Source organism: Nicotiana sylvestris, chromosome 5 (genome assembly GCF_000393655.2).
Source record: "Nicotiana sylvestris chromosome 5, ASM39365v2, whole genome shotgun sequence".
NCBI classification, from domain to species: Eukaryota; Viridiplantae; Streptophyta; class Magnoliopsida; order Solanales; family Solanaceae; genus Nicotiana; species Nicotiana sylvestris.
Genome location: NC_091061.1, coordinates 141,674,534 through 141,701,177, shown reverse-complemented (window position 1 = coordinate 141,701,177; position 26,644 = coordinate 141,674,534). Strand labels below are relative to the sequence as shown.

At 38.4% G+C, this 26,644-nt stretch overlaps 2 protein-coding genes across 2 annotated transcripts; both read left to right on the top strand.

Annotated features, from left to right (window-relative positions):
* Positions 1–13,889: 13,889 nt before the first annotated feature.
* On the top strand, positions 13,890–15,275 carry LOC138869415 (uncharacterized). The gene has a single exon (XM_070147031.1). The coding sequence runs from the start codon at positions 13,890–13,892 to the stop codon at positions 15,273–15,275; it is 1,386 nt and encodes a 461-aa protein (XP_070003132.1).
* A 98-nt stretch (positions 15,276–15,373) lies between these two features.
* LOC138869414 (uncharacterized) lies at positions 15,374–16,288 on the top strand. Its single transcript, XM_070147030.1, has one exon. It carries the CDS (start codon positions 15,374–15,376, stop codon positions 16,286–16,288), a length of 915 nt encoding a protein of 304 aa, XP_070003131.1.
* The last annotated feature ends 10,356 nt before the right edge of the window (positions 16,289–26,644 follow it).

Sequence of the window (26,644 nt, the reverse complement as noted above, 5' to 3'; positions counted from 1 at the left end):
AATGTTGGTGCAGGGAAATCTGAGTTTAGCATATACCGGATAATGTTGACATGTTTCTAATACCAAAACTGCTCCAATTCCCACTCCTATAAAATTTGCAGCTCCATCGAAGAACATCCTCCAACCGTCGTATGTTTCGGTAATGTCCTCTCCTACGAATGACACCTCTTCATCAGGAAAATACGTTTTCAAGGGTTCGTATTCTTCTCCTACCGGATTTTCAGCAAGATGATCTGCCAATGCTTATCCTTTGACCGCCTTTTAAGTTACGTAGATGATATCAAACTCACTCAACAGTATCTGTCACTTGACTAGCTTCCCAGTTGGCATGGGTTTCTGAAATATGTACTTCAAAGGGTCCATCCTAGATATGAGGTATGTGGTATAGGCACAGAAGTAATACCTCAACTTCTGGGCCGTCCAGGTCAAATCACAACATGTACGTTCTAGCAGAGAGTATCGTGCTTCGTAAGGTGTGAATTTCTTACTCAGGTAATATATAGCTTGCTCCTTTCTCCCTGTCTCGTCATGTTGTCCCAAAACACATCCGGAGGCTCCATCCAATACAGATAGATAGAGTAGCAAAGGCCGTTCCGGCTCTGGTGAGACCAAGATCGGTGGTGTGGATAGGCATTCCTTGATTTTGTCGAAAGCCTTCTGACAATCCTCGGTCCAGCTTGTTTCGGCGTCTTTCCTCAGCATCTTGAATATGGGTTCACATATGACTGTGGACTGTGCTATGAAGCGACTGATATAATTGAGACGTCCTAGGAAGCTCATCACGTACTTTTTGCTCCTATGCGGTGGTAACTCCTGAATAGACTTGACTTTAGACGGATCTAGCTCGATCCCTCAACGGCTGACAATGAATCCCAATAACTTTCCTGCGAGAACCCCGAATACACACTTTGCGGGGTTCAGTTTCAAGTTGTACCTCCTTAAACTGTGAAAGAACTTTCTCAAGTTTGCTATGTGATCTGCGACCCTATTAGATTTGATAATGACGTCATCCACATACACCTCTATTTCTTTGTGTATCATATCATGGAAGATGGTTGTCATGGCTCTCATGTAGGTAGCCCCAACATTCTTTAGACCAAATGGCATCATCTTGTAGCAGTATACCCCCCATGGTGTAATAAAGCGGTTTTCTCTGCATCTTCTTTGTCCATCCAAATCTGGTGGTAACTGTAAAGCAATCCACAAAGGATTGGTGTTCATGCTTAGCACAATTGTCGATCAGGATGTGTATGTTTGGCAGTGGAAAGTCGTCCTTGGGAATTGCTCTGTTTAAGTCTCGATTGTCAACACATACTTTGACTTTCCCATCTTTCTTCGAAACTGGTACAATGTTGGCTAATCAGGTTGGGTACTCAACAACCCTGAGAACCTTGGCTTTGATTTTCTTAGTAACTTCCTCCTTAATTTTCAAGCTCATATCTAGTTTGAATTTTCTGAGTTTCTGCTTCACTAGCGAACACATGGGATTAGTAGGCAACTTGTGAGCCACTATGGACGTGCTCAAACCGGTCATGTCATCATACGACCAAGCAAAAATGTCCTCATACTCCTTTAAGAAACGAATGTACTCCTCTTTCTCTGTTGGCGATAAGTGAATGCTGATGTGAGTCTCCTTGACGGTCTCGGTGTCCCCCAAATTTACTGCTTCGGTTTCGTCCAGGTTTGACTTAGGCTTATTCTCAAAGTTTTCAACTTCCCTGACAACTTTCTCAGGTATCTCATCTTCTTCATCTGAATCACTATCCTCATGTTGTGTTGCTTCATTACATGTCACAGTCACTAGTTCATCAGGAAAAGTAATAATAACACTGTAGAAAGAAAAAATGTGAAAAATTATAATGAATAATAAAGAGCAATGCATTTCTGATCCAAACAAGTACGGCTCGATGAATCGAGCATTTATTTTGAAATGAGTAAGTCTTTAAAACAAAATTACTGAAAATCTTAAATGCCTAGAATGGCTATAGAAATGAAATCTGCCAAGCTACCCAGGGACTCGGCGGGCCCTGGATGGTGTGGCAGTCCAGTTCCTGAGAATAGCTCCCTTTTCCAAAGTCTGGATAGTGAGGCCTTCTTCCTCCTCCTCCTCAATTATTGCACGGCAGTCCATGTCTTCATCCTCCAAGAACAGATTCCTCAGCCCAGTCAATGCTTCTTCTTCTGCGGTTCCCCATATTGTATCAGCTTGGTAAAAAACTTGATCTAGATGTGGCACTGGTTGTTTAAGAGGATAATAAGGTCCACGCCATGGAGGCGACTAATCATTATACTCTTGCCATGTATACCGATATCCGAGCCCGAAGGTAGTACCATGACGCTTCAGCTATATCGACTTAGTAATACCCTGGAGATTCTTCCCAAGCCCTTTGCCGGGTTCATACCCAAACCATGCCAGTATACTTTCTATTTTTCTACTCCACCATTTGTCTTTCTCAATGGCATTGACACGTTTGATGTGATGATATGTTTCCTCCCCTAACCTTCTTCTATTTCCAATAACCGCGATGGTTTGACTGGTGTAAATGGGGTTACTCCCATCTCCTTGAATGATCACCTCCTGATGGTTCCATCCGAATTTCACGGCTTGATGTAGTGTGGAAGCCACAGCTACAGCTGCATGTATCCATGGTCGGCCTAACAGAAGATTGTATGAGGCTGGTATGTCGAGCACTTGAAATTCAATGTCAAACCAAGTTGGCCCCATCTGTAGACAAAGATTAATTTCCTCAATCGTGGCCCTTTAAGACCCATCAAAGGCTTTCACGTTCATGCTCCCGACCCGTATCTCATAGAAACCTTTGCGCAATTTTTCAGAGTATCCAACAGACAAATGTTGAGGCTTGAATCCCCATCAATCAAGATCCTGGAAATGAATTTGTCTTCAAATTGCATTGTGATATGCAATGCTCGGTCGTGATTCAACCCTTCAGGCGGTAGCTCTTCTTCGTGGAAGATTATCTTATGACTTTCTAGCGCCTACCCTACCATATTGGCCATCTCTCCGCAGGTGATATTTTTGGGCACATAAGCTTCACTCAACACCTTCATCAAAGCATTCTTGTGTCTCTCTGAATTTTGCAACAACGACAGTATGGATATCTGAGCTGGGGGTTTTTTTCAAATGATCAACGATGGAATATTCCCTTGCCTGTACTTTCCTCCAAAAGTCATCAGGTCTTGTTTCAATGACAGGCTGCTTGGTAGTGACATCCTTACTTGATCCTCCCAAGTGTTCATGTGTGTAGATCCTTTCGGTCCTAGTCATTCCTTGTGCAGCATCGGATTCCTCCATCTTTGCCTTTCCTTTTCCCCTAGATTCAGCAACATAATCCCAAGGTATTGCTTTTGAATTGAAAGGAGGTGTGGTTGATACTGTCACCGTGAAAGGTGTGGCCACTTCCACTTCAAATGGAACAGGGGTGGCCGCAGGTGGAGCTACCTCTACCTCAAATGGAACTGATGCAATTATCTCAACTTCGACTGGTGACTGAGTCTGTACTACTATAGGAGTAAGTGTGACTGCAAGTTTAAAGTCATCACCTTCTCGAATAAGCCTGATTGACCCCTTAGTGATCCTATTCCTCATACATTTCTATCACATGTATCCCTCCACCCCTATGATCAGGGAGGGGGTTGTTGAGGACATTGGGTGAAATTTCTTTCGCCCGTATGATCTTGTTGTCAATCAGTGTTTGGATTTTATCTTTCAATGTTTGGCACTTGTCAATGGTGTGCCTTTTCACACCGGAATGGTATGCACATGTTTTGTTTGGGTTGACCCACTGGGATAGATTCTCTAGTGCCACAACGGGAATAAAGGTGGCGTAACCAGCAGCTTTTAACCTTTCATACAGCTGGTCGATGGGTTCAGCAATAGCGGTGTATTATCTCGGTAGCTTGCGGTCAAAATTGGGTCGTGGTCTTGGAAAATTTTGGCGAATAGGAGGTGACTGGAAGTGAGATGGTTGGGAATTATAGGTATGATAGGCAATGGCTGGTTGGGAATATCTGGGAGATGAGGATTGGTATGTGGGTGGAGGTGTTTGATATGTGGGTGGAGGTGTTTGATATGTAAGTGGAGATTTCGGGCCTTAAGCCACTATTACTGCCCCAACGTCTTTTTTCTTCGATATGCCGTTTGATTGTAATGCCTTGTTTGTGGCCTGTAATGCCTCAAAGTTTGTCACCATCTCGCTCTTGATTAATTCTTCGATTTTTTCTCCGAGTTTGATGATATCAGAGAATTTATGATTTTCAATAACCATCAATCTTTCATAATATTGTCGATCCTGTGCTCTGACGAAGAACTTGTTCATCTGTTCCTCGTCCAAAGATGGCCTGACTTTGGCTGCTTCCGACCTCCAACGAGTAGCATACTCGTGGAAAGTCTCGATGGGCTTCTTCTTAAGGTTCTGAATGTAGAAAATATCTGGTGCATTTTCGGTGTTGAACCTGAATCGGTCCATGAAATCAGACGTCATACTCACCCAGTTGGACCATTTCTTAGGATCCTGGCTGATGTACCAGGACAAAGCATCTCGCGTAAGACTTCTCATAAAGAGCTTCATCCGGATCCTTTTATCCTTTCCGACCCCAACACGCTTATCACAATAAGTCCTCAAATGAACCCTAGGATCACCTGTACCGTCAAACATCTCGAACTTAGGAGGCTTGTAACCCTCTGGCAGTTCTACATCTGGCTGTATGCATAAGTCTTCATAGTTCAAATTTTCTATTCCTTTGTCGTCTTCGACACCTTGAACTCGACTCGTCAACTTCTTGAGTTCCTCAGCCATGCTTTTAATGAGCAGGTCCTTCTCGGTGGATTCTGGTATATAGGAGGTTGGTTGGATAGAGTGAGGTACGGTTTCTACGTATATAGGGTTGTTTTGGTGAGTGCTGAGTGCCTGGGTGTAGTGGCAGTTATTGGTTGAGTTTTGAGGATCGGGAATGGGTTGTGGTATGTTATGGGGAGTGTGATAAGTGACAGTTAGTGGGTACTGAATTGGTTGATGGTGATATTGTGGCGGAGTTGGTATTGGTAGGGGATTGAGATTTTGGGGTGGGGTTGTATATTGATGCGGTGCAGGAGGATTTTGTGGATGTTGGTTTGGTGTGTTTTGAGGAGGTGCTGGGTTCTTTATGTTTTGTTGGCTGATATCAGGGACATTCAGGGTGAGTGATAAGTTTGCCAAGTTGCGGACCTGCTCAAGCTCTCCCTGTAGCTCTAATATCTTTTGTTCCAACCTCAAAACTAGATCATTTGGTGTCAGAGTACTCCGGCCGTCTGAAGTTTCTGCATTCTCCACATTCTCCTTTCGAATACCACTTAAGTCGTCCATTTTAGTTTTTCCTTTGCTCTTTGTATTGCTTGGAGAAGGAGGAGGTAGAGGGCCTCTAGATCTGGTGTGATATATTGATGATGCCAGTATGAGCGAACCAACCTTAGGGGATGGTAATAAAGAATAAAGAAAAACAAAAAGGTAAATAAGTTAGTAAGGATTTTGAGATGTTTGCAGTATTTAAACACATATTGCGGGAATGTAAATTCGTGTCCTAATTTTGGAACCTCATTGTGCCCGAGGTAGGCCTAGCGACAAATAAATTTGGAGAGATTTAGTGCCAATAATTGCCTCATTTCATTAATGTAAAAGTAAACAAACCAAAATGAAACTAAATGAGATAATGTTGCTAATGGCACTTGGCCTTATTACATTTGAAAGGAAAGCAAGTAAATCTAATTTACTTGGTCCCAGAAGGGCCCTCTCCAGACTGAATGCTCTTGTCGATCAACTCTACCAGCTCGCACAGGTTCAGCAACAGGAATGCCCTTGCCAGATACCCTCCTTCATTTCCTTCAGCGTTCTGGCAGTCAGTGACCCTCTTCTTCATCTTCCCTTCCAACTCCATTAAACTATACTCCAAATATTCCAGCCTTTTATTAGATTTAGCGGCTCTCTCCTTCCACTCGTTAACCATCTCCATGTCAGCCTTATGATGTGCCATATGCTCAACTTCAGACTCTCGAACTCTTTTCCGCAACTTGTTGTACTTCACCTCTGCTTTAGCAACCTCGTCTATGACCCTGTTTCTGGGCCCAGCCCTTGGCTCAAAGACCCTAGCTATGTTGTCCTCCAACCACGAAGGGTAAAGGTATGAGTGGCCCGCATGATGTCGGTCTGGCTTGATAGTACCCTTCTCCACAATAATCTTCAAAGTTTACACATGTTGTGCTTTATTCTTATACGGGATGGCGTCACCTTGGAAATCATCTCTGAAATGACACATCTTAGCACCCCGTGGTATGATCTGTCTCCTACCTGTCTATCTTATAACCCTGAGAGGAGCGTAAGGGTATATGCCCCTTAAACCAATCAACACCAAGTGTGGAAAATCTCTGGATCTGATGTTGAACTCATCGATAGGGAACCACTCGAACATCCACTGGACCTAATCCTCGGTCAAAGTTGTACCCATCCTACAGCGTCCTCCGATTGAGCAAACATGTCTGGAATATAGTTCATTCTTTTGGAATGATGGAAGGCTATGTGATCATTCCACGACCTTCGTGGAAATTCTTGATGGTATTGTCCCTTTTGGAGATGTTCCAACAACCAAACTTGTAATAGCAAGTTGCAGCCCTCGAAGAACCTGAACCCCTTCTGACATCGCTCCAAAACCCGGTACATGTCTGCAACGATCATAGGAATGATAATGTATGTCTCCCCCTTGATCCCGTCTATCAGAGTTTTGGTCAGCATAGCCAGCCTAGTATGGATTCTATCCCCTTGGTTTGGGAATACCAGCATGCCCAAGAAACACATAATAAACACGAAGACCCTACGATGAATCCATCCCAAGGAGGTGAATGAGAACTCATCATCAAAAATACGGTAAGAGTGACTATGACCGTATCTTTCATAAAGGAAATCAAAAGGTATGTAGGAGTTCTTCAGGCATTTCAAGTTGTCATTTTTATTCAGCCCCATCATCTTAAGGAACCCTCTAGTAGTGCGATTTTCAGGTGCTAACAAATTAGGGCTATCCCAAGGCAACCCAGCAAATCCTCCTATTTCTTCTAGAAAAGGAGTCATTTCTATGTTCCCAAAATGGAACACAGCCCTTTCCTTATCCCAATACAGAGTGGCAGCCTCGATTAACATCTTGTTTGGTTGATGATCCAACAGAGAGGGCAAGTTTCCTAAGACTCGTTTCACATGGTTTTTGTCACATGAAGGAAGATCCCTCCACCAATCTAGCAAGAGTGAGGGTATGCTACCAACCATACCGAATCTAGGGACCTCGTGCCTCATTTTCTGCAAAATAAAAGAGAGTTAGGCCCTTTTCCCCTCTAGGTTCGTCTATTTATACAGTAATACTTAGCATATTGGCACTTATTTCTCCAAATTAATGCATATAATCGTCATTGCGTCCGTTGGGATTATGTAAAACCGATGGACTTTGGGTAAGGTTTGTCTTAAAGGGTCATTATGTGGACAACATATTAACCCGACTAGGTTTGACCATGATGCATGCACAATTAATTAGAGTAATGTTGCTATAGATGTCTAGACTGGAACCCTCAAGCGGACAACTTGAGGGGAAAAGGCACAGAACCGTCAAACGCACCGCTAATCGACTAGTTTTACTGCAAATACGGCTTTTCAAATTTAAAGGGTGATATATAGGAAGAGCGCAAACACTCATCAAGCGTTGCTATAAGATTAATTACGCACAAGTGGAATATGATGTTGAGCATGATTTATGCAGCAATGAATAGCATGTTGTCAAGTATTTGCACGTAAGAAAAATAATAAATGCAGTATTTAAATAATTGAAAGACAATTACAGAAAAGAAAACAAAGAAACAAGTCAGTTTCAGGGAAACTAAATAAATCATAAATGCTTGAAATAGACAGTTAAATTCAAATAAGGGGAAAGGGTACGTGGGATTGAGCATGCTTAGACTAATTCACAAAATAAGTTCATTATGGTAAGAGCCTAAAATATCCCCAGCAGAGTCACCATGTTGTCGCGCTTTTTCCCTTTTGCGGGGAAGTCCGGGTTTCGACATTCATGGGGGAACAACTCGTTTCTTTTTGAGAATTGGGTATTTGAAGAGTCTCCACCTAACGGATTATGGTGTGTTAGGGCACCTAGAGCAATTAACTCATATAACTAGTTTGCAGTACCAAAGATTAGGGTAAGGGCTCGAAATAACCTTGAGAGGAAGGTGTTAGGCACCCCTCGCGGTCCACAATGGTGGGTCCCGACCGAACTTAAACTCTGTGAATTAGTCATTTTAACAAGTAAATGGTTCAACATATATTTGCAAATAAAGGCATATTTTCTTATTCTAAGTACATGTATGATTCAAGAAATGAAAGTAAGAGAGAGGTTTGAACAGCTTACACATGCATATGTAAAGAAAAGAAAGTTTAGAGATTTTAAACATATAGGAATTGGGAAAGAGGAGTCCTAGGTTAGTTAGCCTACAGGATCACACTCATGCAATGCCCGATAATCACTCCTCAATGAGGAGCTACACGTGACATTAGAGCGTAGTCATCATATCCTTTTACTACCCATTACCCTCCCCTTGGTGGTTATATAAGCGAGTTTAATTTACGACCCCTAAGCGTGCTGCTACCCGTCCCTTCCTTACGGTCATGGAGGAATTTAGGACTACTAAATCTGGACAGTTTTAGACAACCTAAGGTTTTTAAAAGGTAAAAATCTAGGCGACAGGCAAATAACATGTAGGACAAGAAAATAGGGACCAAACAGTTAGAAGGCTCAGATTTACCTCCGCATGTATATAGACAATCAAATAGCACGTCTAAAGCACAGATTTTCAAAAGAAGTTCAGAAATCCTAAGAACATGATATCTAGATGAACATCACAAAAATAGAACATGCAGTGTTTGTTTTATTAGGGAAGTAGCAGGATCCTAACCAGTTTGCCTACTGGTTTTACAGCTTGTTAAACCTGGATAACTTCACATATAAACAGAACCGGCTTCAAAGTTATTTAACGCCCTAAGGCTTGCCTAAGTGCATATATGCAGTCACATTTCTGAAGAGACAATTTGAAGTCATTTATCCTATGCTTTCTAGTGATATTAATTAACACAGCGCTGGAGGCTATTAAAGAAATGAGTAGGATAATTGATTAAACTGATTCAGAACCTACAGGCATGATTTCTTTGTAATTAAAGCTAATTTTAGATCATATAGACATGATTTCTGATTACAACTGGTTTTAGATCCTATAGGCATTATTTCTAATTAAAATGGATTTTTAAATCCTATGGGCATGATTTCTAATTAAAGCTGATTTTAGATCCTATAGGCATGATTTCTAATTAAAACTGATTTTAGATCCTATAGGCATGGTGTCTAATCATGTAAAGTAAAGAAAGCAGAATTTATTAGAACCAAAGCAAAACCCTATAGGCATATTATCTAATAAAACACATTTGAACCAAAATGAACCCTATAGGCATGTTATCTACCTAACTTTACCCACAATATACAACTACCCTCCCTTTTACTAGTCACCCAAATATTTTTTTAAATTAATTATTACAGACCAAGGATTGAATAAATTACATAAATATAAATATACATTAAGCTATAGGGAGCCTGAAGTAGGCCCAAAGTAATTTCCAAGCCTTCAGTAGTCTCAGATGCCCAAAGTTTCATAGACAATTTCATGTTTAGGTGTGTCAGAGTTCCCTAAGGACCTCAAGGATCCCGGGCAGTGCTCGTACCCAGACCTTCCTCAAATAAGGACTGATTTATGTGCAGTGTGGAAGTGCCAACCCTGATATGTCAGAGTTCAGAGAGATCTCAGGGACCTCTAAGAAGTACACATACCAAAAGGGCAGAACTTAATAACCTAAGAATAAGTGAGAGTGTTTGACATGATTTGAAAGAGTTTTGGTAAACAGTATAAAGAAGGACCTTAGGAGTAAAGAGATTTTTTGAAACCAGTAATAGTTAGGGCGGTAAAACAGTTTGAGAAAAGCATGAAAAACATTTTTGTTGAAATCAGAATACAAGTCACAAAACAAACAGCTTCAGAACATTTTGGGGCAAACAGACTCCACACATGGAGAGAGAGGGGATAGGGACACATAGAATATACCCTAGTGTATAAGCAAACAGATGTACAAACTTCTCAAGCAGTTGTAGAATTGACAAGTTAGTTACGAAGATTATAGCCAAAAACATGTTGAGGACACATAGATCTTGGACATGACAAATACACACAACTAGAATACTTTTAAAGAGCTAGATGACTTAGTAGAAGTAAGACAGAACATGCAAGAACTGAAATGGACCTGCTAGGCAAGTATTAACAAGTGTAGCCATGCTAATCACACACTTACAAAAAACAAAGTTTAGGCATGCTAAATAAGCAGTAGTCAGGCAAACATGCTAGTCACATGTGGAATAGGACAGTGTAAGACATGTTAAACAAGATAGTAAACAGGAAAGCATAGAGGAGACATGCTAATTACATATTTGAATAAGGCAGTATTTGGCATGTTATTTACACATTGAGCAATCATGATAGTAGAATAATAAACAGGATTGGAAGTTACAACTAATGAACTGAAACAACAAGGAAACACATAGTTTTGGAATTTGAATTGAATCAGGACATACCAGCTAAGGAGAGAATACAGAGTATAGAGCAGAGATGGTGCAAATAGCTAGCCTTGGCTAACAACCGGCTAGGTTAGTGAGAATTTCAAGTAACATAATAGAATAGAGAGCTTTTGAGAGTGTGAGAGTATTGATGAACTAATGTTCGTCTTGAACTGATAGTAAGAGAGAGTATATATAGCAGTTTAGGAGTGGAGCAGAATAAGGTAAAGAAATCATAATTCAGCAATCATGGAAATTACAAAATCAATCACACATGAAGTTAGCATAATATCCCTTCAATTAAGGACAAATACCCAACGGTTAAAGGACATGAGTCACTTAAGGAAAAAAAATCAAATTAGACCTAAGTAACGAGGTAAACAAACAGAAGTTTAATTAAGGAAATAATCAGTAACATTGCAGACAATAAGGTAATAAGAATAATTAGAGCCGTAAACAATGGAATAAATCAAGAATCAGCACGTAACTTTTAACCAAGCAAATCAGTAAATCGAAATTCAAAATAACACTGGTTTAAAGAGAGGGAAAAATATCAGTTTTCCACAAATAGATGAGTAGGCTGAACAAAACTTCATGAACACACATGAATTAGGCAAGAGATTGACTAAGAAACCCTAGTCGAGATGAACTAGGGTAGAAGTCACAAAATACTGAATCACACTAAGGAAAATCATGCAAGTCAAAACACAGACCAAACAATGTAGCCAGTAACACGGAAAGATTCAGAATCTAAGCAAAAATGTCAAAAAATTAGAGTTTTAGCATAAACTAGTTAGGGTTGAGGCAAACTCAACATAATCCGTCAAAAACACATAAGAATAGAAGATGAAACACTTAAAACTAGAAAACTTTTTGAGGAAAAAGATTTTCAGGAAACCCTAGTTTAGGAAAGTGAAAAGCAACTCGAAAATCAAAACATTTTCACAAAAATCATGTGAAATAAGTTCAACCCAACTTAGATCTTGTACAGATCTGAGAAGTTCGAAGGACGAAACTAGGTTTTTTTTAAAAATAACACAGAGATGAAGACATAGGCTTAGAAATCCATAGGTTTAAGGTGAAATAGGAAGATCTTACTCAAAATCGAACCAGAATGGACTAAAACAAGCAAGAAGGGGCCAAAGGTGTAAGCGGACTGACCCTGGTCCCTCGAGGACCTTAGAGACGGCGGTACCCAGCATAGGAGAGGCCATTAGAGGCCTAGAGGTGGTGAGAAACCACCATGGACGGTGGTGGATGAGTGACTGTGCGGGAGAGTTAGGGTTAGGATTAGAGAGCATCTAAGAGAGAAGTGGAAGGGGTGACGACAGGGTGAGAAGAGAGAATGAGAGGTTGGGGGGGGTCTTTAGGGTTAAGAATGGTAAGAACTAATGTGGGTTGTTGATCGCAGAGATCAACTGCCAAGATTAGAGGAGTATAGGTCGGGTCTAATTGCCTTTGGGCTTGGGTGAATTGGGTTAGGGATTTGGGCTGGTTTTTGGGTCCGAAAATTAGTATTTTCTAGGGGCTAGATTTTAAATACTCGATTAATTCAGTAAAATAATTTATATATGATAAAAATGTGATTTATGTGTGAAAATGTTTTAAAATACTTACTTAATATTATAAAAATATGAAAAGCCATTTTCTGCATGGATAATATAATTGTGCATATATATAGGCTATTGTTGCAAAAATACATAATTCTAGCCAAAAATGCAAATGTGATTGTAAAAATGCAATTAAAATATTTGAACACTTATATGAGCATAAATGATGAATTTAGACGATTAAATCATCATAAAGTAATATGAGGGATAATTATTGAATATTTATATAATTAAAAATACAGAACTAAATTGATTTAAGGCCTTTAAAAATTATAGAAAAATTGTAAAAATATTTGTGCATGTTTGTAAATTCATGTACAATATTTTGAAAGTATGCATGCATATTTAAAATATATGAGAGAAAAATTGGGTATCAACAACCATTGAACTGCTCCGTCTGGCCATTAGATTGTGGATGAAAACTTGAGTTGTGACTCAATTTTGACCCAAGGCACTTAAAGAGTTGGGTCCAAAAGTTGCTAGTGAAGCGTGAGTCGCGATCACTAACAATGTCTTTGGGCAGGACCCAATATTTGACGACATGAGAAAAGAAGAGTCGAGTTGTATCTTCTGCTGATATATATTGTGGGGCTGCTATAACGGTAGCATACAAGGGCAGATTTACTTGGGAGGGGGTGGGTCACGTGAACCCATCCTCCTCTCCCTAAACTGTGTATAGCAACAATAAATTTTAACATAAAACACTTAAATTTGTATGGGTGAACCCACCCTCAAGTGAGCATTATAGTGTACTGGTAGAGGAGTGCACCTTCCATTTACCAGGTCAGTAGTTTGATTCCCCACGTTTCTTCTTTTAAAATTATCCATTATTTTACTTTTTAATAATTAATAAATTGGGTACATCCCATGCTCCTGGCCCACCATGTAAAGTTTTCTGCTCCTTTAGCAGAGACGATTCTTTTTTTCTTTTCCTCTTTTTATTACCTAATAGTAGTGCACAACTCCTTCTTTAGTCACTTTTCAAAATCCCTAAATCAAAAGCACCTCTCCAGAAAACACTCTCTAGCCCCAAGTCTTTTACAACAGCAAAATACCAATTTTTTTGCAAACTAAGGTCACATATTTTTCCAATTTCTTTATCAATCTTACTGCTTCTTTTGTTTCTTATCTTTTTTCTTTGATTTGTGAAGTACTGAAGTTGGGTTGAAATATTATTGATTATTTGAATGTTTAAAATTTATTTTGACAGTCAAGAACGGGAAGAAGTGTTATAGTCGGCATCGACAAGCTTTAAATCTCGTCTTCAGCTCTTCAAAATTGGTATTTCTCTTTTCCTCTTCACTTCTTTATCTTCTCAGAGTAATGTCATTCTTGTCAATATTACCCTATCCATATTTGCTTGAATTTTTTGTTTTAAAAGTACTGAAACTATTGATGGCTTGTTGCTGCACTTCTTAAAAAATGACATTAACTTTCTTATTCCCAAATAGTTGCCCACTACTTGTAACTTGTAATTCTTCTAATTGTGAACTTGTGATTTTTGTGATTGTGATTGATTTGTACTTTTATAATTTTTTTGGATTCAGTTTGAGTAGAATTGTGAAATTTTGATTTTGTAGGAAAGGTAATCCTGACATTGAAATGGATAAATTTCTCATCAAGCTAAATGTTGGCCAACCAAGCTCTAGTTTTAGTCAGCCATCTGCGAGTTCACAAATAAATCCAGAAATTCAAAGGGAAACACATCCTTCCCCACATTTAGAGCTTAATTTGGAATCTCTTGAAGTGGATCCCAAAGAAAGATTACCTATTTCGAGTTATGGTCCAAATATTCGAGATGAAGTGAGGAGATATTATATTCAAATGGGGCCTTGTAAACCAATAGGCCATGTCTTTCCTAAAACTAAGTTTGGGAACAAAATGCGTCAATTTTGTCCCACTTGGTTCAAAGGACCATATTCTCAATGGTTGGAGTATAGCATTAAAGCGGATGCTGCATTTTGTTTATGTTGCTATTTATTCAAGAATGAACTCGAAAGTCGTGGTAACGGGGGAGATACATTTACAAAAGACGGTTTTAGAGATTGGAACAAAGCCGTGGAAAGACTTAAGGCACATGTTGGTGATGTGAACAATATCCATCATAAGTGTTTTAATAGGATGCATGATTTGAAAAATCAACGTCAATCGATTCTTTCTTCTTTTGACAAGCAAAACGAAAAAGTAAAAACTGATTATCGTATGCGCTTAAAAGCCTCAATAGATGTGGCAAGGTTTCTCTTAAGATCGGGATTTCCATTTCGTGGACATGATGAAAGTAAAGATTTTGAATATAAAGGCCCTTTTCTTGAACTTTTGGAATGGCATGGCGATATGCATCCGGATGTGAAAAAAGTAATATTACGCCATGCTCCACAAAATGATATGATGATTTGTCCGACAATTCAAAAAGAGATTGTGGAAGCTTGTGTTAAAGAAACAACTAAAGCTATTATCGAAGACTTGGGTGGTGATTTTTTTGGAATATTAGTTGATGAATCAAAAGACATCTCACATAAGGAGCAAATGGCTCTAATTTTGAGATATGTCAACAAAAGTGGAATGATTATAGAGAGATTCTTGGGTATTGTCCATGTGAGTGACACATCTTCCCAACCATTACAAAAAGAGATTTATTCTTTGCTTTTGAAACATTCATTAAGTCCATCCAAGATACGTGGACAGGGTTATGATGGTGCTAGTAATATGCAAGGGGGAAAAAATGGCCTCAAATCTTTGATTTTGAAAGATACTCCGTCTGCATATTCTATTCATTGTTTTGCTCATCAATTGCAACTAGCACTTGTAGCTCTTTCTAAAAAGCATTCGGATGTGGATAGTTTTTTTTATGTTGTCACTAATGTTTTGAATACTATTGGAGCTTCTTTTAAGCGCAGGGTTTCACTTCGGCAACATCAATTGGATAAATTGGAAGAGTTGATTAAAGTTGGAGAAGTTCTTACCAGACAAGGTTTGAATCAAGAATGAGGCCTCCAACGACCGGGTGATACTCGTTGGGGGTCTCATTATAAGACCTTGGACAATTTCATAGTTTTATTTTCTTCAATTGTTAATGTGCTTAAAGTATGAAACATGAGTGTCTATATCATCTTGATAGATTTGCCGCACAAAATCTTTTGAGCATGATTCAAGAATTTGCATTTGTATTTATGTTGAACTTGATGTTTAAGGTGTTGCTATTAACTAATGAATTGAACAAAGTTCTACAAAAGAAAGATCAAGATATTGTTAGTGCTATGGGAATGCTTGACCTTGCAAAGAAAAGACTACAAAAGATGAGAGAAGAGGAATGGGACTCTTTGATGGAGGAGGTTTGCTCATTTTGTAGTAAACATGAAATTGCAATTCCCAACATGGATGAAGACTATGTTATTGGAAAGTCGAAACGTAAGAGATCCGAAGTTTCCTATTTACATCACTTTCGTGTGGAAGTATTTTATGCCGTTATTGATTTAGAGCTTCAAGAGCTTAATAGCCGTTTTGATGTAGTGACTAGTGACTTACTCCTTGGTATGGCTAGTTTGAGTCCGGTTGATTCATTTGCAAATTTTGACAAGAACAAGATAATGAAACTGGCCAAGTATTATCCAAGTGAATTTGATGAAAACAAGCTTCGGGAACTTGATTTTCAACTCGACACCTTCATTGTCTATGCTCAAAAGTGTGATAGCAAGTTTCTTAACTTGAAAGGAATTAAAGATCTTGCTAGAGTTATGGTTGAGACAAAAGTTGATCAGACTTGGACACATGTATATTTACTTGTGAAGTTGACTTTGATTATACCTGTTGCTACCGCAAGTGTGGAAAGAGCATTCTCATCGATGAAGTACATAAAAAATGATCTACGCAATAGGATGGATGAAGATTTTTTAAACAATTATTTAGTTTGCTATATAGAGCGTGGAATATTTAAGACTGTAAGTAATGATGCTATTATTAACCGTTTTCAAAGTATGAAAACTCGTCGAGGACAATTGTAAAGTGAATGATGTTTTTTTTGTGTGACTATAATATTAATTATAGTTTGCTCATGAACTTATTGTCATTTTAAAATTATACTTGTTGTTCCTATATCATACCAATGTCTATAAAAATTTAACGGTGCACCCATTCTCTTAAAATCCTGGATACGCCTCTGGTAGCATACTTGGAAAACCGATCCACCACAACCAAGATGGTTGTGATATCTCCGACCTTGGGCAATACGGTGATGAAATACAGGGAAACGCTTTTCTAAGGTCTCTTTGGGACAACTAGTGGTTCCAAGAGTCCCGATTGTGTCAAGCGGTCCGACTAATCCTTCTGGCATACTAGACAAGTCTTCACATACTGAGCAATGTCATCGGCTATTTGGGGTCAATAATATGCATGGCGAAGTAACGCCATGGTGCGTTCTTCATCGGAATGGCCAGCCCACAGAGTATCATGACATTCCGTCAGAAGAGTCCTTCGTAGATCTCCTCCTTTAGGAATATAAAGTCGGTTCCCTTTCACTTTCAGAAAACCATCTTCCATGTAGAACTGACGAGTCTTGCCATGTCCTACCAAATCAACCAAATACTGTGCAGCAGGATCCTTGATGAGTAGATTCTGTATCTGGTCCTTGATGGAGGTGGCTACTTCTCTCCCCTTGAGGGTGGCGAGTAGGCACACCGATGCTAGATCAGCTCTCCGACTGAGCGCATCAGCAACATAATTGGTCTTCCCACTTCGGTACTCCAAGTTGAAGTGGAATTCGGCTAGGAGTTCTTGCCACATGTCTTTTCGACCATTCAACTTCGGTTGGGTCATGAAATGGCTCACAATTGTGTTGTCTCTCTTGACCACGAATGGGGTCCCCAGCAGATAGTGCCTCTAAAGGTGCAAGTAGTGGACGACAACCAATAATTCTTTCTCATGGGCGGCATAGCGCCGCTCCGCATCCTTCAACTTCCGGCTCTCGTACGCTACAGGATGCCCTTTCTGTAACAATAATCCGCCGAGGGCATAGTCGGATGGCTTGGCCAAATTAGGAAGGGCCAAGACGGGGCTACTAGACATAGCCGCTTTTAATGCATTGAAGGCCTCCGCTCGTCTGGGTCCCCAATCCCAGGGCGTGACCTTCTTGAGGAGTTCTGTCAATGGCACTGCAATGAGGGAGTAGTTTTTCACAAATCGCCGGTAGAAATTGTCTATGATCACCACTCGCAGGTTGCATTTTCCTTCGTAAGGGCCAAGCTTCACCGGTACCTCTTTGGCTATTCCACCCACTGGCTGAGGAGGTGAGTTGATAGCCTTGATGCGACCTCTACCTTTTCCTACAACTAGACCAAGGCGCTCTACCTGAGTTGAGGCTAAGTAGTTGTGGGTAGCACCCGTGTCTATCATCACATGAATGGGCTTGCCATTCACCTTCATCTCGACGAACATTAAGGTCCTGTCTTGTTTAAGAGGAGTCCCCTCATCCGCCTTCTTTTTTCCTTTCTTGTTGATTGGACCTAGGTCCTTCTTCTTATGGATACCAACACTGATCTCCGCTAATGCCTCAGAAATAGATCCAACAATTGCATTAAAGGCACCTACTGGTTCAGTCTGATCCGCATTGTCTGAGTCGTCATCAGTCTCGTCATCAAGAACTTGATGGGTGTTCATCTGTGCATGTGGGCATTCATTGTTCCAATATGGTCCGCCGCAATGACAACATCCTGAAGGAGGCTTTCTCCTCTGGTCATTATTGTTTGACGCAACACTATTGCTGCCTAGGGAGGGAGCCTTAGATTCGGTTGCACTCTGATCTCCCCCACTTCTTCTAGGGCCACCATTGCTAGGTTGGCCCCCTTTGAATCCCGCTCGGGCAGGCGGCTGAGGCCTATCCTTCTGAGCTTCCACTTGATAGTCCCCAAGGCATTCAGCTGCTTGGATCGCCTTGGGTAGGGTATCTACCCTTTGCCTTTGCAGTTCCATACGGGAATAAGGTTTCAACCCTTCCAGAAAGGTGAAGAGCTTGTCTTTGTACCCCATGTCGCGTATGTTTAGCATGAGCGCGGAGAATTCCCGCATGTAGTCCCGCATTGATTTGGTCTGGAGGAGCTCCCGTAGCTTTCTCCTTGCGTTGTATTCAATATTTTCGGGGAAGAACTATAGGTGTATGACTACATTCAGTTCTGCCCATGCCTCAAAAGCATCTTCACCGGCCTTGATGGCTTCGTACTTCACCCAGCACCAAAGTTTAGCATCACCCTGAAGATACATGGTCGCAGTTGCTACCTTCTTAGCTTCTTCTAGGCCCCCAACAACATCAAAGTACTGTTCGATGTCAAAGATGAAGTTTTCCACTTCCTTGGCATTCCTAGCTCCACTGTATGGATTTGGCTCGGGAATTTTCAATTTTTGTGTCGCGGAAGCGAGGTTCACAGCGCCCCCGATTTGGTTTCCACCTCCTCATAGCAGGCCCTGTAAAGCAGCATTGACAACATTGAGCTGGTCTGTCAAGTTGTCAATAGTTTGTTGCATGGCAGTCACCCTGTCTGCCTCTTGTGCCATGTAGGCTAAATCCTCGACACGCTCCTATTGGAGTCCCTCGAAGTTGCCAAAAAATTTGGTTGCCTCTATGGCTGCCATTCGCCGGTCTCCCTCGGAGTCGCGACTGATATTTTCTATGTCAACTTCGGCCTGGAGCACCCTGCTGTCCAGGTCGTCCAACCTTTGCACTAGGCTGGTTCTTAGTTCAGGAACCGTACCCATGATGGGCCGTAATCCGTCAACCGTCTGTTCAAGGGTCGCAATGCGGTCCCCATGATTCACCATGGTTAGAAATGGTGGTAATGGCAATGCGTTCCCTTGTCCGATGTCGAGCCTAGGCTTTGATACCAACTATTACGCGGCGCCTTCCTGAGATTTCTTGGAAGGGCGACATAAGGCTAAGCAACTGATGTCAATGCAGTTACTGTCTGCCAACTGAGATCCCCTCGGTATGCTAGACTAGATTGTCAGTGCCATAGGGGAAAACCAATGTCAAGAGCAATTGAGAGAACAAAAATGATAATTGAGAATGAAAGAAAGCTTGATTGCATTAATGAAAGCTATTATAGAAAAGCAACACGGTGTTGAGGGGGAGAGACACTTGTACAGAGAATTGTTTGCTTGCTAGAAAGTTTGATTGCTTGATCCCCCCTAATAATGCTTAAAAAAAATAAACCAAAACTACAAGACTTGACTTGATTAAGCTAGAGAAACATAATGGAAGTACATGGAATAAAACTACTCTATGTTTACAATGAAAAGGACTTAGTTTTGTACAAGGCATAAACAGGTCCGTTGTCAGCAGCATTGTCTTTGGCATCAAGGTCTGTGCGCGTGACGCTGTTGGCATCTGTCTGCGGCTAGGCACTGGCGAGGGATATTGGTGGGGTGATAGAGGCACATGCGCGCTTGTCACTTGGTGCGACCAAGACCACGGGGCCTTCCGTGGCGCTAGGCATTGGGAGGCTTGCTAGGACACCACGGGGCGCGCCCAAGGGGTCATGGGGCATGGCTAGAAAGCCGCCTATGACATAAGACATGCTATCCAATATATAAAGGCATCATGCTCAACTTCAAACACATAGAGAAGATACTACACATGTCAAATTCTAAATATGCTACTATCAAACAAGTTAAGGGCACCTAAAATTACATCATTCTTCCTCCTTTTATTTTCTAAATTTCTAATCTATTCTAAAATTTAAAAAAACTACTACTCGGTTCAAACTACATCCCATGAAAAAGAACCAATGCATCAAAAAAAAACCAAGGGGTATTATTATCTAACTAAAATTAACTAGAAACAAAAAGTCAATATTTTTAAAAAAATTTATTGGACCTTATCCCTCAAGAAAACTGTCCACAAAATCCATCGTCGGGAAAGGTCTAAACTTTTCTTTCTTTTTCGTTTTTCTATTATCTTTTTTAGCAAAACCACTATACTACACTAAGAAAAAAATACTACAACTAAGCTAGAATAGCACAAACAATCACCCAAACAATCTCCTTACACCAAACTTAAAATTGTGAAATAATCGCAATGCACACAATAAATAACACGAGGGACTCCTCCATAGGCTCGAATGGATCAATTCTCATGTCACCAAACAAATACAATATTGAAAAGTGTTTAGAATGAGGTCCAATGCGCTCCAACTCTAAAATCATTTTACTTTTGACATCCTCACTTTTGCACACTTCCTCAACCTTCGCATCGTCAATAATATTGTGGTCGAATGGTTGGAATTCCTGTTTTTGTTCCACAAGTTGGCCAGTATCCACAATAATTTATTGCCTAGCATCAGACGCATCAATCTTATTATTCAATCAAGCCTACATGTCATGGATATCCGAGCCAAATTGATCTATCTCTTGCCCGAGCTCAGTTCTCCCTTCTATCAGCTATTCTGCCATGTTTGAAAGAATATTACGTAGAACCCCGTGAAATTATATTAGTTGAGCTTGTTCCTCTAGCCAAAATTGACTCACTATATCTGCTTCTTCAACTTTTACCTCTTGTAGGAACTCACTCTCTTCATCGAGTTGAGGTCGTTCTTGAAAATTGGCCATTAATTCTTCCATTCTAGCCTGCAGTACTTTGATTTCTAAGGCAGTCTTTTTTTGAATTTCATCTTATTGCTCGGCTACTTGCCTCACCATGTCCATAATACGGGCAACACGTTCTATATCCTCCACTTCATTGATCCTATTAAACTTATAAACATTATTAGAAAAATCGTAAGAAGAGCTCAAAGAAGGATAATAAGGATCAGGACAACCATCCCAATGGCCACCTCGACCACCACACACATTATAAATATCTCACGCAAAAGATTGAGATGGTGCACCCAACTCGCTCCGGGAAATATTCTCACAATTTTGCCACAAGTGTGGTCCTCCACAATATAGACAAGGATTACCAAAATAAGAATAACAAATTTCGACCAATTCTCATTCCAAGATGTCATGTCAACAAAGATAATAAAATATTAAACTAAGCTAAAATTAAAAAAAAAATTTAATAGACAAAAGGTAAAAATGCAATCTGGTAAAATAGTTAATTTCTAAGTCCCCGGCAATGACATCAAAAACTTGTTGCTCCCAAACGCACACGCAAATATACGTAATCGTACAAGTAATATAAGATTGTAATTCCAGATATCGTACCCACGAGGACTTGTGATTAACTATTTACTAAATTAAACTAAGATAATTAATCTATTCAAGCGATTTTCTAAAGTGTGATTATTTAACTAAAGCTAATCTAGAGTAATCAACTAAACGGTTATAGAAAACAAGTCGGCAAGCTTAGAGACGGATTCAATGGGAGAAAATATTCTAGAGCTATGGATTAGCTAATAATTCCGTTGAATCTTCTACCTAAATTTTCTAATTAATTTATCTGATTTATTGGTTGACAAGGTTAATATTACTCGTAGTATTCTCCCGAAGTACTACTCGCCTATTTAAGCTAGCCTAACGCCTATATTCCTATTAGGATTAACAAGAACGCATTAAGAATTCATGTATAGTAACCCAGTAAGGCGATTAGGTATATCCCTATCCCTAACCACAAATTTGTTCCTGAGTATCAGGTTCAAAATCTTGCTCTACTCAATTTTATATGCAATCTAGATTCCCTCTCCCGAGTTCAATCCTAGATTCGTAGATAGTATTCAATTGAGATCAAGCATTAAATAATTAAGTGCAAGATTGAATAAATAAACCAATATGATAAAGTAATAAGAACAATTCAAGCTTCAAATTACAACGTTCATGTAGCACCCACAACTCTAGAACTAATAAACTTTAAAGTTAAAGGAAGAGAAGAGAAGAAAAACTAGTTAGAAGCCTCTCCCAAGCATGGTTTGTGTTCCCTCACGTGAATTCTCCTTCAAAGTATGTCCGATCTCCTAAAAAATATGCTAGCTCCCCTCGAAAATAGATTTAGAACCCCTTTTATACATGTTGGGGGCGTGTAGGGTTGAAATCCCTAAGTCCTAGCCGACTTAGGACAAAATCCGCCCTTCAGCGTCTCGCTTGGCACCTGACGCCAACCTGGACACTGAACTTTTTAGCCCGTTGTCAACGACGTTTTGGTTAGTGCCTGGCGCGAACCTGGGCACCAAACTCATACTTCCTCCAAATTCTTCAATTTTTTTTTCAATTTGCACGCAAACCTTCAATATCACTTGCAATTACATATTAGAACAACAAATAATAGAGCAAAATATGAGGCGATTCATATAAAAAATACATGCTTTTGGCCGAACATCACTTGATACTCTTCTCCAATTATTATAAGTCTAACAGGCCATTGGCCCTTTCTATTTCCCAAGTATAGTTCTTTTGTCATTTTGTGTATAAAATTTCCATTAAAATGTAATAATATTCGAATCATATTAAATTGGATTACACAATCATAGGCAACGAGAAATCTTAATTTCTATGTTATGAAATAAAATTGTCTTATTTCAAGTTGTATTCATCCACTAAGTATTGACAAAATATGTGACCTCTTATCCAAAGGTTGATTTATGATTTAAACTTTATGGGTTCAACCTTTAATATTTTTAATATTGGACCTATTATATTTTAAAAAATATAGAATCATATCTATTATTTGTTAAATTTTAATAAATTTTTACACATAATATTTATATCCAAAATCGAAAATTATGTCTTCAGTTGAACTCGTTGTCATAATGGTACATATGCCCCTGCTCTCACTTGAAGAAGGTGAGTAGATGGAATGTTATTTTCCAAAACAATAAAAAAGAAAATATACACAAAATACGTTTCTTTTTTCTCTGTTGAAGGGTGTGTATGTTTTATTCAATTAGGGATGGCAAACGGTGCGATTGCGGGACAAACCCGCAAAGTTATTAACCCGCCCCGCCCCGCATAAGTTTTTTTCTTTTCTTTTTGTTCATTTTGCTTGTTTTTTTTTGTTTTTTGTTTTGGCTGGATTTTTAATTTCATCAACCAAAAAATAAATATTTTTTGTTGCTCATGTATTGAATTGTTCAATTAGTACTGAGGATTCCTTGGCAGACCTTATTTGATCAATTATAATAGTTTATTTTCTTATTGAGTAACAATGAGCATTGCTCGGCAGACCTTATTTGGTCAATCAAAATATACTGGTTGGCTGCTACAATGTTGTATAATTTTTTAAGTAATAAAAATTAAAATAGTAATTTTTGTGCTACAAACCTTCGCTAGATAATTTTTAAGTGAAAAATGATAATAATCTTAATCATAAAATATTTGTCAAACTTTTATATTTCCTTAAATGTCTAACTTTTTTTCTTTTCTTTCAAAATATCTAACCTAATTAACATTTCACTAAAAGGTGAATTTGAAAAAAAAGTTATAAATCATTTATTTTTGTTTATATTACATATCAAATATTTAAACAGATAATATGGTCTTTAAGGTTTATCATAGACCTTCCTCATGTCTTACCGGATAATTTGTAGAATATACAATTGGTCGAAACCAGAAAACTTGCGTAAACCCGCATAGACCCGCCCCGCATCAATCTTTTAAAAGATTATCTCAATCCGTCTTGCACCCGCCTTGCCCCGCACAACTTTAAACTCGCACCACCCCGCATAGTCTTAAACCCGCTCCGTCCCGCATCCGCCTGCCCCGCTTGCTATCCTTATTCAATAGTTCGAATTCACAATTGTGCGTATAAGTGAAAATGAAAATGACAGTTAAGTATAAAAAAGTAAGTTTCTCCTTGAGGATCATGTGATAGACCTCCATGATTATATTTTTTTTATAACATAAAAAAGTTGTTACTTTTAATAGAATAAAATAATTTCTTGTAATATTTATTAAGTACTTATTTTATTTGATTCACGATGCTTTCATTGTAAACTTGAGAAAATAGGTAAACTATAGACCAAACACCTCTGATTCACTAGGACTAGAAACTTTTCAAATTCTACCAAACTTCTATCATCTTGTTATTTTAAGACGTAATGGGAGGAATTAAAGATTTAATTATGATTTTGTGATAAATTCATTACAAGAAAGGTTAACTATTGAAATTCGAAGAAGAAAAGAAGAACACATGACATACAATATACTTACGAAATTGTAGTAGTGTATGTAAATTATATTCTGTTGTAGTTATATATATATATTGAATATTGTATGACAGTTGAAAAAAAGTTATATAATGTATGAATCGTTGTATAAAATTTGTATTTAAGTTATCAATAGTATTTTTTTTATATAAAGTTGTTGATATGTATCAAAATTGTATTAAGATAATAAGTTTTGATTGGAATTTTAGATAGGACGAATCACACACCATAGATAAAATATATACAAAAGACATTGTATAAAATTTGTATTTAAGTTGTATGATATTGCAGTTGTATTTAACTGGATAGACATAATGTATGAAAGTTGTAGATAAGTTGTATAATATATAATTTGTTGTATGAAATTTGTTTTTACTATGTATAAATCAGATACAAAATATACAAAAGACATATTGTATAAAATTTGTATAAAATTTTTGTTTAAGTTGTATGATATTGTAGTTGTATTTAACTTGGTAGAAATAATATATGAAAGTTGTAGATAAGTTGTATAATATATAATTAGTTGTATGAAATTTATTTTTACTATGTATAAACTAGATACAAAATATACAAAAGACATATTGTATAAAAATTATATTTAAGTTGTATGATATTGTAGTTGTATTTAACTGGGTAGAAATAATGTATGAAAGTTATAGATAAGTTGTATAATATATAATTAGTTGTATGAAATTTATTTTTACTATGTATGTTGTTGTAGATTTTCAAATTTGCATTAAATTTGTACGAAATTTATTTTTAATTTGTATGTTGATGTACCATATATTGTTCTTTTCTGAGTTGATTTTATCTTATTTGAAGTCCGAAGAGATACTAAAATTTGTTCAGCTGCAACATTTGATGTAGGTTTTTCATCGCCTGCTTTGTAGACATTACCTTCTCTTGGTTGTCCGAAAATTTCAGTCTTTGGTTCTTGCTCATTGATGAGATGATCTTTTTCTCCAGTGTGTCGATGATCTATTAACTATTGGTGTTGATAGTACTTTTTCATCTGGACTATCAACAAAGAAAAACCATTATATTGCTGCAACACATTAATGATCGCATAAATTCTATTCCACTATTAAATCCACCAGCAAAATAAAGAAAAAAAAGACCAAAAAAAAAGAAAGATGACAACTTCAGTAGTATCTCATAGCTTTGACGAATGTATTTTGAAACAATTATCAAACAGAAATCCCTAAATATAAGTTTGATCTGGAGAGAAGAGGGGAGAGAGAAAAAAAGGAAAATGGTGTAGCTAAATCCCTTGATTGAATGCACTAATAATGGATTGCGAGCTTTTTAAGGTGAAATGTATATAATTTGTAAGTAATCCTTGTTTAGGGCGGGTAATATACAAAATTAGAATAATTTTGGCAAATAAGTTTAAGAGTAGGACAATTCTTAAAAAAAGTAACATATTTAAGAGTCTTTATTTGAAAAAAGTTGAGAGAAAGAGCAAAAACTCAATTTTGCCTAAATTTAAAGACGATGAAATTGGGTGGCCAATCGTCATTCTCTTCTTACGTTCAATAAACCATCTCATAAACCCTAATACAAGAACATCAAAGAAGACAGAAATAGAACAACCCTAAAAGATACTATAGCAGTTGAGCTTGAAGAAAAACCCTAAGCCAAAGAAACAATGGGGGATAGTGTGAACAACATTAGAACTTTAATAGAGAATGGCGTTAAAAATCGTCACCGTTCTATGTTTATCATTATTGGTGACGACAAATACCGTGACCAGATATTTTTTGTTGCTCTTTTATTTGTTCCTGATTCCTCACTTTTTTGGTTGTGAAATTGCATGTATATTGAACAAAAATTGAATAAAAATATATATTAGAAATATGCAATACTTGTTGAGCAGAACTATAATTGATTTTCTCCGTTACTTACTTAACTCGGAGAGGCCATCAAAAGTTTTTCTTTAACTCTTGTCGATAAATTCAATCATGCATATTGTCCCCATTCTCAACTTTATTGTCGAAAGAATCCTTATTGTTATACTAAAAGAATTTTTTTCATTTTGTTAATATATATCTTATTGTGTTCTTAAATGAATAGGAAGTGGCTCATTTAAAAACGGGGACGACGAATATAAGCTTATTGATTTTTTGGGTTTCCAACCCGGTGTCCGATACCTGCATTGAAGTTCTATTATATTCGGATTCGCGCCGTGTAGGGCCCCATTCGGGGGAAGCACTCCCTACCAAGGATTTTTTC

Bases quoted from the DNA above. Each gene is read 5' to 3' on its own strand.
- LOC138869415 (XM_070147031.1), top strand. From the start codon at position 13,890: ATGGATAAATTTCTCATCAAGCTAAATGTTGGCCAACCAAGCTCTAGT.
- LOC138869414 (XM_070147030.1), top strand. From the start codon at position 15,374: ATGAAACATGAGTGTCTATATCATCTTGATAGATTTGCCGCACAAAAT.